The sequence below is a fragment of the Semicossyphus pulcher genome, unplaced genomic scaffold, assembly GCF_022749685.1.
Source record: "Semicossyphus pulcher isolate SPU_LCO1_2020_fin unplaced genomic scaffold, fSemPul1.0.p SCAF_18, whole genome shotgun sequence".
Classification (NCBI taxonomy): domain Eukaryota; kingdom Metazoa; phylum Chordata; class Actinopteri; order Labriformes; family Labridae; genus Semicossyphus; species Semicossyphus pulcher.
In genome coordinates this window covers 9,922,798-9,941,569 of record NW_027211691.1, presented here as the reverse complement: position 1 = coordinate 9,941,569, position 18,772 = coordinate 9,922,798, and the positions used below count along the sequence as shown (strand labels likewise).

General features: G+C 43.3%; 1 protein-coding gene across 1 annotated transcript in view; it reads left to right on the top strand.

The window, feature by feature from the left end:
• Nucleotides 1-365: 365 nt before the first annotated feature.
• rttn (rotatin) overlaps nucleotides 366-18,772 on the top strand; it is a 39,200-nt gene continuing 20,793 nt past the window's right edge. The window contains exons 1-25 of the mRNA XM_069667206.1: nucleotides 366-431; nucleotides 762-949; nucleotides 1,522-1,711; nucleotides 1,898-1,996; nucleotides 2,081-2,171; nucleotides 2,418-2,532; nucleotides 5,196-5,346; nucleotides 6,146-6,311; nucleotides 6,918-7,108; nucleotides 7,237-7,352; nucleotides 8,216-8,383; nucleotides 8,482-8,694; nucleotides 8,835-8,947; nucleotides 9,029-9,155; nucleotides 9,446-9,571; nucleotides 10,685-10,801; nucleotides 11,346-11,485; nucleotides 12,094-12,265; nucleotides 12,347-12,446; nucleotides 13,883-13,968; nucleotides 14,576-14,693; nucleotides 16,247-16,343; nucleotides 16,443-16,508; nucleotides 16,598-16,789; nucleotides 17,940-18,182. Coding sequence (XP_069523307.1) covers nucleotides 401-431; nucleotides 762-949; nucleotides 1,522-1,711; nucleotides 1,898-1,996; nucleotides 2,081-2,171; nucleotides 2,418-2,532; nucleotides 5,196-5,346; nucleotides 6,146-6,311; nucleotides 6,918-7,108; nucleotides 7,237-7,352; nucleotides 8,216-8,383; nucleotides 8,482-8,694; nucleotides 8,835-8,947; nucleotides 9,029-9,155; nucleotides 9,446-9,571; nucleotides 10,685-10,801; nucleotides 11,346-11,485; nucleotides 12,094-12,265; nucleotides 12,347-12,446; nucleotides 13,883-13,968; nucleotides 14,576-14,693; nucleotides 16,247-16,343; nucleotides 16,443-16,508; nucleotides 16,598-16,789; nucleotides 17,940-18,182 — 3,416 coding nt within the window. The 5' untranslated portion in view covers nucleotides 366-400. The remainder of the gene's footprint in view (nucleotides 432-761; nucleotides 950-1,521; nucleotides 1,712-1,897; nucleotides 1,997-2,080; nucleotides 2,172-2,417; nucleotides 2,533-5,195; nucleotides 5,347-6,145; nucleotides 6,312-6,917; nucleotides 7,109-7,236; nucleotides 7,353-8,215; nucleotides 8,384-8,481; nucleotides 8,695-8,834; nucleotides 8,948-9,028; nucleotides 9,156-9,445; nucleotides 9,572-10,684; nucleotides 10,802-11,345; nucleotides 11,486-12,093; nucleotides 12,266-12,346; nucleotides 12,447-13,882; nucleotides 13,969-14,575; nucleotides 14,694-16,246; nucleotides 16,344-16,442; nucleotides 16,509-16,597; nucleotides 16,790-17,939; nucleotides 18,183-18,772) is intronic.

Sequence of the window (18,772 nt, the reverse complement as noted above, 5' to 3'; positions counted from 1 at the left end):
TATAATTACCTGCAAATGTTTTGTGGAAGTACAAAATAAACTCTGAACTACAACAATGTTACAATTTCATTTTGCGACAGGCAATGACCAGGGCGTTTTTTCGTCTTTTTTTATCATCATCAACAACATCAACAAGGTCATCATCACCAATAGCATGAATATCATTAGGCTAAGTGCATGAAAGAGCTGGGTCTTCTTTCAGTTTGTCCTACACAGTTTGTAACACTTGAACGCACCCTGCTCCTCAACAGGAAGTGGAGTGACGCTGGCGCGTTTGTTGAAAACAGACCCGGGCAGACGTTGTTGACATGACACTGGCAGACAAGCACTCACTGGAGTGACAAGCCTCTGCCGTGTATGAAGCTTGTTGGCTGGCCTCAGGGAGACGCAGTTATCGAACATGGAGTTAACTCCCCTTATAAAGAAAATGGGTAGGCTAACTTACAAGCTAACAAACTGTAGCTTAAAAGCCTGACATTAACTAATGTGAACAAAACCTGTCACTTGCCGAACAGTAGCCGTTTGAATGCTAACGTTAGCTAACAAAAGAAACCCTCTCTAGGTTTTTGTGTAGGTATAACGGCACTCTAACCTCATGATGCAGAGCTGTTTTTAATGTTTACGCTAACGTTAGTTAAGTTAGTAAAAGTTTCCTGCACTTTCACCTTTAGCTAGCTGTGTAGAAGCTAAAAACATAAGCTCGCCATCTCTGCTACATTGTCTACTCTCAACCTAACACACGTTATTTCTGCCAACCTCAGGTCATTCTCTGGTGGAGATAAGAGTCCGAGCATTGAAGAGCATCATGTGTAAGCTGGACCATTCCCTGATTTCCGTCTCTGACATTGTCCAAGAGAAGATGCTGTTTGTGTATCTTCTTGAGTGGTTTAATTTCCCCGAGGTGCCCATGCAGGAGGAGGTGCTTGAGTTGCTCTCAAAGTTATCAAAGGTGAGATAGATATATAATAAACATACAATGTAATTTTGTTCTCATTTAACAAGACTAACCAGACTTTCACCAGTTATTAAGTAGGATCAATATTTGCCTTAAAGCTCCTGTGAGGAGTTTTTTCGCTCGTTATGAAACAGAGTAAAACAGTGAGGCCAAACAGAGAGTGGACTAGAAAATTAAACAAAAGTCAAGAACTCAATGCAGCCATGAAAGGTCAACAAGAATAAATGCAAATTAAAGGCATAAAAGTGATAAAAGAGAATCAAAGGCAGTTAAAGCAATACAGATAAAGAGATAAATACAGAAATACAAGCAATAAAAGACCATAAAGGGTAATAAAAAGATGACATCAGTGGAAAGAGATAAAAAGATTTGAACAGTTAAATGAATGTAAGATAAATTAATAATTAAACAATAAAACTTAACTTCATATACACATGTTGTAATTTAGCAAATGAAGTGAAGTGTTCCTTCTGAAATTTTGAAGCTTTGTGTTTTTACAGTTCATACCAAAACATTACACCTATTTTCTGTTCAAGACTATTTATTTGATCATTTTGTATTCCAAGCATCCTTCTGCAGCCCAGATGCTAAGAGACGTCGGGGCGGTAGACTTCCTCACCCAACTGTCTCCTAATGTGGAACCCAGACTGCGAGCTGTCATCGATGGAACCCTGGACCAGCTGTTCCAGCTACCTGAGCTACTCCCTAGTCATACGACGGTCTACTCGCATGGACAGCGTACTGCAACTCCAACAGGTGTTGCGAGTTAAAGCCAAATAATTGTTTGTTTTGAGTCTGTCTTCTGGAAACTGCAGAATGTTCATAATCTAATGAGAAGAGAGAGGGTGTCCTCAATTTACTTTTACAGATCTAATAACAGTTTGATGAAATTTTGGCAGCATGTGAAAAGAGATATTATAACAAATCGTGTCTCCTCTATAGCACCTGCAGTTGTTCCACCTGAAGAGCATTTTCCTGAAACCGGCTATTTCCACAAGAAAATGCTAAACCATAGAGAGATACCACCTCGAAAGATAGCAGGTACCATTATTTTAAAAATACCTAATGATATTATTTTCGCCATAAATTAGTCGTTTTACACGTTTTATCCCCTTGTGTTGACAGTGCACGAGACTGTGAGATGTCTGAAGTTTTCTGTGTTTCCATGGCTGACTTTGACGAACACAGACAGACACATACTTTCATCCAATGAGAGGTAAGAGACAGCTATTTTATAAATAATGAACAGAAATATGATTCAGTTCAGGAAACAATTGGTCAGAGATTGAGTTGAGCAGACAACGAAGCTAATGAAATATTCACTGCTACCTTTTGCTGAATTTGATTTGATTTAATTTTGTTCTTTTCACGAACTGATTGCCTTTAATCAACTTCGCAGCAATGTGCAGTCATTTTGAATAACAGGGTATCATATTTATCTGCTTTAATTCTTTTGAAACAGCTCTCTAAGGAGCAGCAACCCCAACTTGGTGCGCACCACATGTGAGCTTCTGTGTGACGTCATCATGCAGGACTTTCCGGCTGAGATCTTCCTTCAAAGGCCCAGCATTGTAAAGGTATTACATAACGTTGTTACTATACTTTCCCCTGCTTCTGGACTAACTGCGAGTGTGACCATCCCATAATGGAGTGCTTGGAATGGTCATTCAAGCTACTTTCAAAATAATAACCTGTCATATCGTGGCCTTGAATGAAACACCAATTTATAATTCTGTGTCCCTGATCTGGTATGAGGTTGTTCAGGCCTCTGGAGGCTTACTTTGCTTGAGCAGGCACTAGATTGCTGTGAGGATATAGTTAGGTCGTGATGTACCTCGTTCAGGGTTTGAAAGTCCTCGGTGGAATATTTTGTTCTCTTCCTGTTAAAGCCTCTCTGAATATAAGAGATGCTGTAAAACATGTCTGAGTTGTCTGCAGCTGTTTTGAGCTCTCCTTGTCCTGATCTAGCAGGCTGTGGAGGAATCTCTACATCACTATGTTTTAATGAGAAGGTCAGTATGCTTATTATGATGTTTCACGTTTTAAGACATATATATATAATGTTGGACGTCCAGACTAAACACGGTTGAAGTTTCAAATCTGTAGGTAAAAGTATGTTGGAGTAATCCCCGGGCTTCTCAGCTCATTCTGCAGGCTGCTGTGAACAGCAGGCTTCACACAGCTTTTGCTACACGCTGCGCTTTGTGATGTCACAAAGTGCAGCCCAATGACGGTATACATAGAAGGACGACACGTCTCCATCTGTTCTCAATGGACAAAATTCAAGCCAAAATAGCCCCTGTGATAGGCGCTGCCATCTTGTTTTGGTGACGTCATTATGAGCCAGAGCTGCGCAGTAGAGATCGGCGGATAGAGCTGCAGTAGCCACTGCCACTAACCAAACACACACTTAACTTACCGAAAAAACAGCAAGTATCCTGCATGCCTGCGCATTTAACAGCTTCTTGTGCTGGTCTGAAGCAGACGATGTGACTATCGTGATTGTTTTAGTTACATTTCCTCTCACCGTTTGTCCTCTACTCTGCTAATCTGGAACAGATCGGCCGCAGGCGCCGTATTTGACAACAGAGCTGTCAATCATCTTTTTTACAGCATCAAATAACTAATTAAAACTAAACCTGCCAGAAAACACTTTCACATAAATCAGCATGATAAGAACTCACAATAATAACAGAAACCATGTTTGAGAAAAATTATTTTTTGATTTTAGTATATTGATTTTATAGTTTGACTTGTGTCCCATGTTAACATGAAGGAGGCGGGCTTTATGACCTTTACTGCAGCCAGTCTGCAGGGGGCGGTATAGACTTTTTATGCAGTCAATTGCTGTGTCGAAATGCCATACTATGCTAGCAGTATGTACTGATTTGGCCAAAATGAACTATGTAGTATGCAGCATGCAAACAAAAGCAAAATGTGCAGTATGCCAAAAATACCCGGATGTCGTGATGATTCTGAGAAAATCTCCAGTATGCATCTGACCAGTCTACCTCGCCTACTGTATCCCACAATGGCAGTTGAAAAGGCGGACAGCAGCATTCCAGCAGAAGGGGGCGCGATAGCTAAAGAAGCAGCTTTTTGTGGGCTATTGTTTACTTCCGCTTTCCAAAACCAAAAACTGGCACTTGGAGTTGCATACTGCAAAATCACTTTGAAGCTCCGTACTACATACTACTGCCGAACAGAACAAAGTATGTAGCATGTAGTATCCGATTTCGAAAACAGCATATGGTGCAGCCTCAGCAGGCTTCGGAGAGCTGGCCAATCAGAAGAAAGTGGGCTTGTAGGGGCGGTGTTTCTTAAAGGGACAGAGTTGTCTGAGTCGTTTCAGGCAGAGGCTGTATGAGGGCCTGCACAGAGCACCAGTGCGAGAAAAAGTTTGAGTTTTTTTAACTGTAAATTACACTAAGCTACTCCACAGGTATCACAGAGTGAAATATAAAGCTTGAAATTGGCATAATACCCCCCTTTAAGTCACATTAGTGTGTACTGTAACTGAATTCATAGGGGGGCTGCTGATGCACAGAGTCTGCAATGAACCCCATCTTTTTTACATTCAAGAGATCCACTCTCTTGTGTGCCCTGCTTTTTTGACACATGTCAGCAACAAAGTGCATCTGTTTTTTAAGCTCATCATTTCTTTGGCACAGACAAAGTGTTGGAGGAGCCATGAGTCTGCCCCGATGAGCCCCTGTGAACATTACTATTTGTTAATAAAGTGCTGCATTATATTACATCGCTCTCAAGGCAGTATTAGCAAACTGTCACGCAGCGGTCTCATCATCAAAGAGAAATCATTATGGCAAAGTAGTTTTCTTCTCGTGGCTCTACTTGGCCCTCAGTTGAGTTAGTAGAGCTATTAAGCTAAATTAAATGACTTGGATTTGGAGACATGACATCATTAGCTGCGGAGGGCAGGGAATCTGAACTTGGTACAAATTGCTGCTTCAATAATTCAATTCCACTTGCCCTTTTTATTTAGCAAACTTATTACGGCTTTTCTGTCACTGTCTGGGCTTAGGTCCTGTTTTTAACACAGCCTTTGTTCATTTATTCTGTTTTGTCTGCTTGTAAACAGAGCCATAAACCAATATATTCACCCAATTACAATAAAATCCTAATTGGATATCACTAGCTGTTAATTATGTGTTTAGAAAACCTTTCCATAACCGGGCGTCACCGTAACAACGCTGCTCTGATATCCCCCTTCTGTTTACAGAACCTTCTGTCCCTGTTGCGGCTGGGCTCAGGTAAAGGTGAGGCGAGCTACCTTCACTTACAGGCTCTTTCCTGCCTGAGACAGCTTTGTGTGGGGCTCAGGAGGAGGCTACGCTTTCATCAAGATCCAAGCTTCTACTCTACAAAGCAAGGTAGCACGTCTTTATGTTTTAGCCTGATGTTAACATCCTGTCACAGGTGCCTTTTGAATGCTAATATCAGCTGGTAAATGGTTGTTATTACTATTAGTCTGTTGGTTTAAGTATGTTCCTTAAAAGAGCAATTCGCTGGTGTTTTCTGTAACCAATGGAAGCAATGATATTTGAAACTGGCGCCATAGCTGTGGAGAAAGTTGTACAAACAGCTCGTGGTTTCACCCAGCAACACCCAGCATGCATTGCACCCCTCCATCTGAAAGGAACGACCCAGCGAGAGACTCTTGATTGAAATACTACCGTTTTCCAGTCAAGGACATTGATCGCTGCAGGCAATGGCTCAGAGCGGTACAGAATCTGAAATATGACGAGAATTGAAATTTGAACAAGACATGACATCGGAGGCGGGCGTCCTACATTGAGGAAGTGTAGTTTAGGGAGCTCCCTGGCCTACACCAGATGATGCGTTTTATGTAGTCTGGCGGAGGTTTTCCAGGGCTCATTAGAGAAGCGGATAGCGTGATAGGCCTGAGGTTGAAAATCAGCGAACTGGCCCTTTAATTATTAAGTACATTTTACAATTTGTTTATTATCTGGTTGCAATTAGGCGCCCAATTTTGAATCATTCCTCACGAGCGACTCCCAAAGCATACCACATTTTTTTCTATTTTTAGATTTGAGACATTTCATTTGCTCTTTATCTTAAATCCAACCAGTTTTATATTTACATCAATTTAGTTAAATTAATAAGCTGTATAATAAAATAACAACAGTGCTATTGCTCTGGTTGTGCCAGATCCAGTGTCCCAGAACTCCTCATTTTCCCATTCCCACGATGTGCGCAACCAGCGCTCTCAGGCCTCCTCTCCGGGGGCGGAGTGCTCTCCTCGGCCCTCGGTGGTGGGACGCACAGGCCAGAGAGCCAGGGGAGATGGCCAAGACGGAGATGCAGCTTCAAACAGGTGTGTGAATTAAGATGGACTCAACATAAATGTGTTGCTGGGCATTTGAAACGGCAGCTAAAGGAGATTTTAGAAGAGGAAACTGCATCAAATCAGCTCTTGCTCTCTTCGGTATTGTTGCTTTTGCACGTCTCTGTCAATCATGTTGGCAGTGAGAGCAAAGATTCTCTCAGTCATACATCTGAGGCATAAATGTTATTATGTAAGCCGATATCTCGCTCTTTGCTCTGATCTGTATTGTTCTCAATTTGGTTCACCAGACCTCACACTTTACTAGAGAGTCTAGAAATTTGTGCACAGTAGGATGTTTTAGGGCTTTGATAAAAACAAAATTGGTAGTGACACCAGCAACCCGCACATGAAGATAAAACGGCATGAGAAACACTGGAGGATTTCTTCTTCTTTTAAAATATAAATAACACCATGAGCCCTCTAGCGGCTGCTCGACTGCGCTCAAAAATCTGTTCTGATTCCCGTGAAGGGATATACAGTTTTTTGTGATCCATCCCTAAGCAGCTCGTACGTCACTCCTTGTATTTTTGAGTGGTCCAAGTGCAGATCAGGAATTTACAGTTGTCTTCCTCCCTTTGTCTGTGATTCATTCAGTGGCAGCTCGCACAGAGGTGGAGCAGCAGTCCAGGCCCCCGGGCAGACCCCCCAGTCGCCTGCAGATGTGGCCCATATGGCGCTTCCTGATCTGGGTGTAGAAGATGTCCTGGAGCTGCAGTTACAGCAGCTCACTTTGGCTCAGTTCACTGTTGCAACTATGGAAAACGCCATACCACTGCTGAAGACAGGTAGGAGACATTGTAGTTATTAAATTAGTTTTTCTTCTGTAATTTTGCTTCAGTAGAAATCAGACAACATTAACTGTATTCTATCAGCATTAGATCTTGCTCCCTCTCCTCCTCTCTTCCTCTCTCAGACTCTTCGCACATGTTCCATCGTGTTCTGGAGCTGCTGTGCGACGCCGTCCTCCTGCTCGGGGACAGCGTTTGTGAGCTGGTCTGGGACGAGCGCAGCCTGGTGGGGATGGAGCTGGCAAGTCAAAACACAACTCATGACAGCCCTCTTATGTAGATGAATGGATACACTTCACTGAGAAAAAGGGGGGAACTGGGTTGGCCACCTGACAATTTGCGGCAGACACACAGGCATACGGCGCTCGACTGTCGAGGAGCATGTGATTGATCTGAATGAATTATATAAGGTTACAAAGGCTTCATGCTGCTTACACATACACGCGCACCTCTTGTTTGTACTCCCAGCACAGAATTGTGGGGTTAGTATATGTCTTCCTTTATTATGTGTAGAAAGTATATACAAAGGATTTCGATAAACTGAGGCTGCTTTTTACCACAGAATCATTTGTTTTCCAGCTGACTGGTATGTTCTCATACTGTGGGACTTATACACTTGTCAAGCTCAGGCCCCTCTGGCCCTCTGCTGTTTAATACATGCCCAGAGCCTCGCAGCCTGAGAACTGTTTTGTCATCTTTATGTGGAGAGCAGCTTTCGTGTGCCAGACCTCTAGGTTTTTCCTATGGGAATGGGCTGAACTGCAGCAATACACAGGGCATCTACTGCCCCCTGCTGGTCTTCCTCTCCTATTGTTCAATTTCTTCTCCAAGAACAAAGTGGCTGAGAATAGATTGTTCCAATTTATTCATACAGAGATAGGGTGGATCTGTATCTCGTCCCAAAATAACCCTGAAATCTGATTACATTCAATTCCTAACCCCTGGAACGAACAATTTTTCTCTTGGCTCCCGCCCAGTGGCTGTGCGTCGGTGTGTGTCTGCGAACATGCACGTGATGCGGGTACGTGTGCGTGCGCTGCTGTTGCGTTCGTGTGGCATCATGTGTGCCTTTTTGTCTACATTTTTTGTGTGTGTGTTTTTTAGAAGGAGAAGCTGCGAGCCTGCATGGAGCTGCTGGGGGAAATCCTGAGCTACCATCAGAGCTGTTCAGCAGACATTCCCCACAGCTGTCAGGTTCATCACAGGATGGCTTACACAGGCGCTGCTATATTCACCGTTAAACTCCTACAGACTATACTGCCTCCTGAGAAGGTGTGTGTGTGGCTTAATAACAACACTTTCTCCCTAGTTCTTTCTGATTCTTTCAATTTAACTCCAAATATAATACAAAGTGTTTTAACCTCACTCAGGCGAGTGACAACCTCCCAGAAAACACAGCAACAGCTATTTTCCACCTATCCTTGGATACGTCATTGGGAAGCTTATTACCCAGCATGCAAGAGACAGCAGTGGCCTACTTGGAGCAGGTGAATTCCGACAGCCACGATCTCTACAGGAGGGCGGCCCGCGCTGCCTTCTGGATGGAATCCACATGCAACTTCCTCAAGGAAGCACAAGCTGAGGTATGAGCTCAATGTGACAGACTTACAGGAAGCATATTAGCACTGCAGTCCACAGATAGAGAGGGCAGTCATTTTTAAAGGATATACCACCTAGATTTCAAACTTTCTGTGTTAATTCTTGGATTTATTTCTTCATCAAGGGAGAGAAGAACTGGTTGGAGTTACTGGAGCTGGCTGATCAAGCCATAAGCGGCCTCCCGTTTCACCAGCACCTACCCATCATCAAGGAATGCGTTCACATCTGCTCTTACCTGTACGATAATCACCTAACCGTGTGAAATCACTCACTTGTTCTCTGCCTTTGTGTTTAATTCCTGTTCCTGTCCATCACCAGTTGGAAGTTCAATCAGCCCAGCCCCCTCCTCCAAACAGAGAGCCAGAAACTCCTCCTCAAGCTGCTGTCCCATCCCTTACAGCCCGCCAAGATGGAAACATACACATGTTGTTTAAACCTGGTCAAGGTCAGAGCGAGCAGTGTTTAAATGACATTGTGCAGGTTCATGGTGACAGGGGTCTGTTTGGCGGGGCACATATATATAAAACAGTAGTGGGAAGATGGATAGATGGCAGATCTGTGATAGCGTGCTATTTAAAACCCCACTTGACATTTGAAACCAGACTTCCTTTTCATTTTTACTTACCACCATCTAGAGCACATGGCTACATTTAAAGCGCTCTCCTGTATGTGAGCGCAAGTGGGAGGACAGCGATAATTTATGATGTGCTTTGGTGTGATTATATACACCCCTAGGACTGCCTTGGCATCCAGAATGTGTCACGACAGGAAGCAGGAGCCTGCGGTGGAGTCAACTTCCTTCTTCACCACAGGGTGCTCTATGAAATCAGCGCTTTTGGACTCCAGGATTCTGCAGAGAAGGTAGGCAAATGTAAATGTGCTCTTCCTGTATTCATATTTGAGGTAATGTGAGGGATGATTTTATGTGTTAGTTTAGGTCAGGGTCAACAGGAATAAATGTATCGACACAGATAAAAGTATATTGATTGTGTGTGTTTCTTAAAGGGGCCATATCTTTTAAATGGATAGTCTCATATTTTGCATGGGATTCAAATGTTTGTGTGTTTATTGTTCACAGTGAAAACATGAAAAATTCCATGTTTTCCCAGGGTAACATTTTTAAAAAGATGAAATGAGCAGAACAGCTGAACCTTGCTTTCGCTGAAATCGACCAATCGTCATTCACCATCCGTCACCTCAGGCTGCTTTCTTGCACTAGCTTGTTGTCAAGTTGTTGTCAAGACTTCAACTTACCATTCAGATACCTCCTGGCTCGTACATGTAAGGCCGAATAACCGATCGTAGAGCAGCCATGTTTTCTACAACTTTGGAGCGACAGTGCAGTGTGGCCGCTCCCCCACGTGGGATCGCACACATGGGGGAGGGGCTATGCGGTCACTCCAAATACTGTCAGCCAGTCGTGGCTAAGGTCTAACCAAGCGGCAACCTCTGGTGTTGAAAAATGAAGCCAACGCGGAAGTGCAAAAAAGTGCATTTCCTCGAGTGGCCACATGAGGCTGGCTAGCAAGAAATAACATTACAGCAGATGGGAAAATGCCCGTTTTTACAGCAGAAATAAACATGTTTACAGCGTGGTACAAAAAACAGTTTTGTTATAAATAGCTAATTTTATTGTTCAAGATAACACACTCGTTTTAATTATATTAAGCCTCAAATCATGGGGGCTGGGTCACCTGAGTTACAGGTGTATACTGCTGGCTGGCTGCTAGACGTCAACGCAGACACACAGTCACTGAACTTAACTTCTCCTGTTTGTGTTGTTGGAGCCTTTGGGGGATTTTTTCATTCACATTCATCAGCTATTAAACATTAACTGTAGTCCTGCTTAACTGTGAGGGGACACTGGTGTCATGTAATATAGACATTTAAAAGCCTGTCACCTACCGCACCTGCTTATAAATGTTTTATCAGCACTACCTTTTGTGAGTTCAGCACTTTACCTGTGATCTATAGGTGAATGCTGCTGCCAAGGATATTCTTCTATTCCTGCTCAAGGGACGATTGATGATGACAGCATCAACCTGGGACAGATTCAACGAGGCACTTTACCCGGTCATGCCCATATTACAGGTGCGGCACTCTCTGCAGAGGCTGTTTTGTATTTGCACTGCCGAGCTCATAAAACTGCATCATGTTTGGAACTTATTACATTATATTTATGGAGTCGGGGGAAGCGGTGTTTGTTCTCCACAATCAAAACAAGTATGATCAAAAGTGCAATTTTAGCACTCTTGGACCACAAAGACTGCGTATTGAGCTGCCAGTGAGACAAATTCAGTTACTCTCTCATTTACATATTTTCTGTGTTATATTGTTTCCTTTTTTGGGTGCAAGCTTTTATTAATTGTTCAGTTTCAGGCAACAGAAAGCCTGGAAATTCTTCATGAATATACATGAGGTTTTGACTAGGCTGTCAAGTGTGATTTAATTCAAGGAGGCCATTCAGAGATGGGCCCGCCATGTCAACAAGAGATGAAATGAAACCACCCGTAATCAAAGCGATGCATATTTTATTTACTGTTGTGCTGCTTAGATGGAATTCCCCATTGTTCGCTCCATTGTCTGCCAAGGCAGTCTGAGGATTGTGTGTGTTTCTCTCTGTGTGTGTGTGCAGGGTTACGCCAGCACTGAGGAGTCACTGGGAAACTGTGTCCTGCTGATAAGTGACATATCGGACGTGGTGAGAGACAATGTGCTTCAAAGCACGGCCAAGTTAAAAGCAGCGCTGCGACTCCTTTTCACCAAACAACCCACGTAAGTCCGGGCTCTGGGTCTTCCTTTTGTCAGCGTTTGTCTTTGTTCGTGAGCGTTTGGGTGTTATGTGCCGGCCCACGTGTCTGCCCATATCAGAGATGCATGCGTTTGTGTACACGTCTTTTTATGTGTCTTTGCTTGATGTTGGGATTTTTTCTGAACCAGAATAACTCCTGAGAGAGTAAATATTCTGCATTTTAATAAAACGATGTGATGGACATATTACTACTGTCTGTTGCTGTCAGATGATGTGCTCATCAAGTCGTCTAAATCCTCAGTGAGGCCTGTGTAAAACAGCTCTCCAGTCCCAGTCTATGAATATTGATAGAGATGGAAATTAACACCAGACACTGGCCAGGAGACAAGCCCTGGCAAATTCTGGCAGCAGATAATAGATTTGTCTGCCCTGCCAGACAATTTTCGACAACCAATCACCATTTGTCTAAAAACACAAAAAGTAATATAACATGATTCACTCTCTATTAGTGCTCTAATGCAGACAGAAGGCTTGCTTCATCAGCTTTTTTATGTAGTTTCTATTCATCTTTGAACCTGTGAATTAAATATTAATATCTAAGTTTTGCATAAATTCTGCTCATTATTAACAGCGTGAGAAGAGCAGCAGCGCAACAGATCCTGCCCCACCTCACCAGCGCTGATGATGCCAACACAGCCAGACCAGACTTGGATCAACAAGTGATCTCCTCTCTTCCAAATCTCTTCTGCCTCAGGAACTCTTTAGACATCACGCTGGACACCAGCAACAAGTCTGTCCTTAAGGTATTTAAATACACATACGCAGAAAAAGCAACACGCTTAGAAAGATTTCTGCTTATATTGAATGTGTTTGATGCCGATCAGGTGGAGTCAGTGGAGAAGCTGTTTTGTATCATGACCTCAGGCACTGTTGACATCTCCCTGAAAAGATCGGCAGCAGAGCAGCTCGCTGTCGTGCTCCAAGGTGAGATGTCTTTAAAAATGGATGACGTAACGTACAGCATGTCTCATTTATTTTTATTTTAAAGTCATCCATGCTTATCTAAGCTCTGACGGGGTAATGCCTTATAACCACATGTTAAATCTACCTCTTTATGATTGGAGTGCTCCTTTAGAAGTATATGAAATGGGAAACACACAGACTGGCTATACTTTGAACTCTTGTAAGGGTTAAAATCCCTTTAATAGTTGCTTTGAGAAATATGTTAAAGAGGGGGTATTATGCTGTTTCACATTTAAAATTTGGTGTATAAGACCCACTTCTAATACATTTCTTTCATCTAAGAAGTGGGCTGCGTCCTATATACTGGTGTGACCAATATGCCAGTATAAAAAGCAGGGAGAGGTATTTAACATAGACGATGACACTATAAACTAGCTAAAGTTGTCGGTTGTTGAATGGTGACGTCACAGCTCCGCATTAAACTGTTTCCGGGTCCAAGCTGCTACAACGTCTCAGATTTACAATAGGCTGCAGTGCTGTTTTAAGTGAGGAGAAGTAACGTGCTTACGCTTTGTCACGGACATGCACCGTCCTGATCGCCATTGCAGCCACCACTGTCACAACAATCAACGTTACCGTAGGCTGCCAGCTACTGCTAGCTACAACAACGGTAGCTAGCAGGATTGAGAACTCGACATGGCGAAAACAGATGGACAGAATTTATGTGATTTGAATGAAAATAAATTGAAATTGAAAATAAATATTAATAAATGGCTATACAAAACCTTTTTCCCTCTGGGATACCCCCAATAAAAGACTGCGTGTTATAGTCCGGATATTACAGTATATATATATATTTTTATAATGTCCAAACTAAACGTGGATGAAGTTGGAGTAATCCCGAGGCTTCTCAGCTCAGTCTGCTGTGAACGCCAGGTTTCAGAAAGTACTTTCTACACGCTGCACTTTGTGATGTCACAGCCTCAGCAGGCTTCGGAGAGCTAATCAGAAGAAAGTGGGCTTGTAGGGGCGGGGTTTCTTAAAGGGACAGAGCTGACTGAGTCGTTTCAGGCAGAGGCTGTATGAGAGCCTGCACAGAGCACCAGTGTGAGAAAAATGTTTTTTTAACTGTTTATTATGCTGAGCTACTCAGCAGGTATAACAGAGTGAAATATGAAGCTTGAAATTGGCATAATACCCCCCTTTAAGCCTGATATTTCATAAAGAAGTGTATATCCAAATTAATAATCACAGAAAACGAGGTTTGAAACTAAACAGAAGTCTTGTAGACACATTCTTGTGAACTCTTCTTTGTGAGAAGAATTTGCAACCACTGCAGCAGAGTTTGTTCCGTCGCTTCCCACCACCATATGTTTAAGAAAACCACGAAGCGCAAATAGTTGTTGATTATGCAAATGTTTGTTGTCAGTATATTGAATTGTTCTCTTCCCCTGCAGACACAACAATGCATCCAGCGCTGAAGAATCTGGGAATAACCGACAAAGTCATTTCTTTCATTATGGAGAGTGTAAACGGCAACACGGTAAACACAAACCTGAAAAGTGATGAATATATGTGTGCTGAATGAGACGCTGTTGAAGCCAAATACAACAAACCCTGTGTCTCATATATGCAGTGACGTGCTCCCAGTTTTGTACGTTTCCTGCTCTTCTAAGTACATGTGTTGCCAGCGGATGTGGAGGAAACCCACTGAGGCGTGCATGATAGAAGGATGAAATGGCCTGTATTAATAGTGTCAGACAGGCCCTGGTCAGCAGTGATGTTTACCCTCTAGTTACTGCAGTCTGCTGATCATTCCCAGGCCTCGAATCAGATGCTGCTAACAGGGGTAATCGTCCAGCATTTCTGACTACATGGAGGTGGAGCGGCAGGGCCACAGAGAATTTTTCTCAGCTAACAAGTGTGTAAATGAGGGAAGCCTGCAGGTCATATTCGTCCCAAACCTTCGTCACCTGCAACCTGTGCAATCACAGAATTCCAGTTTAGCTCATGTGAAGAGACAGTAAAGAGGCCCTGTGCATTTGTACGTGCGAAACACTAAGCAGGAGGAGACAGAAAGAGAATATGTGTGTGTGTTTGTGTTTTCCCTGCAATTAAACACTGAGTGCGTATGTTGCTGTTGTCCCCAGAGCTCAGACTGCCTGCTGGAGCCTTGTGTTTGCATCCTGAGGAAGCTGGTGTATGCAGATCCAGCTCTGAGGCACAGCCTGGCACAGCGCAACCTCCTGCTCCTCACAGTGCTCAGGGGTACGTTCACAAGACAACTCATTAAGTAACAGCTATACGCATTGTGTGGTGTAGCTCGGGGGCACATTCTTAAAAAATGAAGAGATGACAAGTCGTCCATTGAAGCAGAGCTTTTATGTCACACTGTTATAAGTGGTATATCAGTGTGATGCAACTTGTTGATATGGAGCTCAACACCAGCAGCTTTATCTGGAACGCTGTAGTTTATTTACAGCGATCAGCCATAACATTATGACCACAAGTGAAGTGATTATCTTGTTACAATGCCACCTGTCAGTGCGTGGGATATGTAAGGCAGCAAGTGAACATTTTGTCCTCGAAGTTGACGTGTTGGAAGCAGGAAAAAAGGGCAAGTGTAAGGATGTGAGGGACTTTAACAAGGGCCAAATTGTGATGGCGAGACGACTGGGTCAGCGCATCTCCAAAACTGCAGCTCTTGTGAGGCGTTCACGGTCTGCAGTGGTCAGGACTGACCAAAAGTGGTCCAAGGAAGGAAAACCAGTGAACCTGTGACCGGGTCATTGATGCGCTAGATGGGTGAAGGCTGGACTGTGTGGTCCAATCAACAGAGGAGCTACAGTCGCTTAAATTCCTGAAGAAGACAAACAAGTCCAATCCATGGAGGTCACCGAAAGCGCCTACAATGGACACGTGATCATCAGAACTGGAGCACAGAGCAATGGAAGAAGGAGGCCTGGTCTGATGAATCACGTTTTCTTTGACATCGTATGGATGGCCTAGTGCGTGTCCGTCTCTAACCTGGGGAAGACATGGCACCAGGATGCACGATGGGAAGAAGGCGAGCTGGCAGAGGCAGTGTGATGCTTTGTGCAATATTCTGGTGGGAAACCTTGGGTCCTGCCATTCATGTGGATGTTACTTTGACACGTACCACCTACCTGAACATTGTTGCAGACCAAGTTCACTCCTTCATGGAAACAATATTCCCTAACGGCAGTGGCCTCTTTCAGCACGATAATGTGCTGGGATGTGCTGGTCAAACAAGTCCGATCCATGGAGGCCCCACCTCGCAACTTACAGGACTTAAAGGATCTGCTGTTAACATCTTGCTGCCAGATACCAGGTCTAGTGGAGTCCATGCCTCGACAAGTCAGTTTTCGCGACAGAAGGGGGACCTAGACAATATTAGGCAGGTGGTCATAATGTTATGGCTGATCGGTGTATACAGAAGCTCAGATATTTGTAGCTAAATTGTCAGTTACTCCCAATTTAAATGTGACTATCTGTATATTTCGAGATCGTTTTTGCTCAGATTAAGACTTTTTTTTTAGTGTTATAGAGACGTTTTATATACTTTGATGTTATGTTTGTACAACTTAGTTTAAAGAGTTATCATAATGTCTTAAAGAAAGCAAAGCCTCTTATGGATTGGCACTGTCATTGTGTGTTCCCAGTTAGAGTTTTGAAATGAGTATTGAAGTGTTTGTTTCTTTAATGGAGTTTAAAAGTCCTTTAATGTTTCCATTAGACTGAGTGAGAAAGTTTAGGTTGTGGTTATTATGTAAATTGTGCATGTTGTGTCTTCATTATAGCTTCCCTGATATTGAAGGAGAACAAAGGCAATGGGAGTGATATTGCCGTCTTAATGAGTCTGCTGCTGTTTGATGAGATTGCAAGCATTGAAATATGGTGAGTTTATTTTTCCTCTCTGAGATTTCCAAGCTTCTAAAATAAAATGTGCATCCATTGAATATTTTGCTATGATATCTTTTTTCTCTGTCGTATCAGGTCGGACAAATCGAACACAGACGTGACCCTCGCACCGTTCTCCCTACCGCTGCCACTAATACGCAGGTGAGCTGTGAACTCTCTTATTTGGGTCATGTTTGCTTTTAAAGGTCCCTTCAACAGTTTGCTAATCACCTAAATCTTCTCCCTCCTAGGTACAACATCCCGTTCCAAGCAGCGACTCATCACGCTGTCAGCCCGTACTGCTGTGTCCTGCCGCCTTCCTCTGACCTGCTGACCCTGGCACCCGCCCGCCAAGCCCTACAGGTGGCCTGGAACACAGCGTGGCATTCTGGAATAGACAACCTTCTTGAAGAGCTGCGGGGCGACTCTGCCAATGTTGATGAGTGAGGACCTTAATGGCTGTTTCGAATGCAGTGGGGTCTTAGCATAGGGGGAATTCACTAAAGGATTGCGTGGCTTTTCCGGCGACTAAACCTGTGCAAACGACACAAAAAGACTCATTCTCCAAGCACACGCAGAGGGTTAAAGTGGAGTGGAAGTGCAGACAGCTTCTCCCACTATCAGACACAAAACAAGAGCAAACTGCATGGATCTGTAAAACTTTATGGACTTTATGGGGTTTGCGCTTGAATATCATCAGAGCAATTTGCTTTGTGAATCAGACCTTGAGACGGAGCAGATAGCGGGGGCAAATGATGCGCGATTTATGGAGCTATCAGCGGCCCCAATATATTCTTCGTGAATTCTCCCCTTGGATTTTTTTGGGTAAAAAAAAAAGTGTTCCATAAAAAAAGAGCACAAGTTGTCCTTCACATTTATAGTTGTTGGGTCACGTAAAGTATATTCAATTATCTGTTAAATCTTCATGTTTTCATCAGAATATTTGCATTCATTTAGGATAATTAGTTTGAGGAGGCTGTCGGAGAAACTGACCAGAATGATAATTCCATAGCAGGATATTTAAAAAGAAAAATCCTGCAACACATCACTCCTTTTCAATGTACTCTCTGGTGAAGAATCACAGTAAAGAATTAGTTTCAGAGGCTAAGCATCTTGTGTTTCATCTGTCTTCATTTACTTCTAATGTGACCTAATTCAAACAGATGAGAATGTCTCTCGAACAGTTTAAACCAGCTTGATTACAGCAAAGATGTTTAAAACACAGCATAGACGGATCAATCCAGCTGAAAGTAAATCTCAAACAGTGCTGTAATGGAGCAAGAAAGACTTGTTTAAACCTTATAATCAATTTATTGTCTATGTTTTTTTCTCTAGATGTTTGACAGTTTGGTTTTGCATTGCTTTTTGATTGTGGCTGGTTTGATGCCTGATTCAGTTGCAAGCAATTCTAAGAAAACGTTTCTCTTTGAATGACTCATAAACGTCTCATCCCTCCAGATTGCTGATCAAATATGTTTATTAATGCCGGCATTAGTATTCTTATGAGGATGCTACTTATGCATCACATCAATAGGCATCTAATCTGGATTTGAATATATTTATATTTAACCATTTACATGTTGTTCCCTGCAGATTTCATCCTGACTTGAAGCTCTCGGAAGCACAGGTTCTGTCGCTGCAGGCGATGCACCTTCCCGCTGCGTTGCAGGACTGCATCCAGGCCATCGTCATGGCAGCGGGACACAGCACGGTGACCTCTGCCCTCTCCAGGCTCAGCCTCTATTTGCTGATTGATAGACTGGCCCTCCCTCACGTCCCCACCCACAGCTGCAGGGACACTCTTAAGTCCCTCAGCTGGCAGGCAGCAGTGACCAGGTACACTGCATACAAAGTCAATACACCATTCTGTGCATAGGCTTCACATGCTTATAAGCAAGACAGTTAGTGTGTTGTTGTGTCTCACTTCGAAGGATGCAGGCACCGTAGGATGAGTCATTCGTAGCCTGTGTAGACCGCTACGGCCAAACTGAAATGAGACGGTCTGGTCTGCAGAGGATTTCAGTTTGCATCACCAGCTGTTCCCGCCCTTATCCTTGCGTCACTAAATGCTGCTCCTGTTGTCTAGCAACAGGTAGCTCGCAGGCTAACTAGCTGTATCGCTAGCTATTAGATTGAGTTGATATCAAAAACTTTTATGTTTAAAAGTGTATTCCTCAGCCCTTTAAGAGTCCGCCATCACTCTCGGGATATGTTGGGCAGTGAAGGATGCACCTGATGGATCCTTCAGGGCCCGGGAAAAGGAGTATAATTCCCTCCAAGCAGTGGTTTTCTTGCTACAGGCTAAATCAGGGCTTGTCCTCCAAATCCACCGTGAAAACTACACAGTCAACAAGACAATATAAATACGACATTAGATAAACATAAAAAAACATGCACAGCATGTGAATAACGTTATCAAAGTAAAA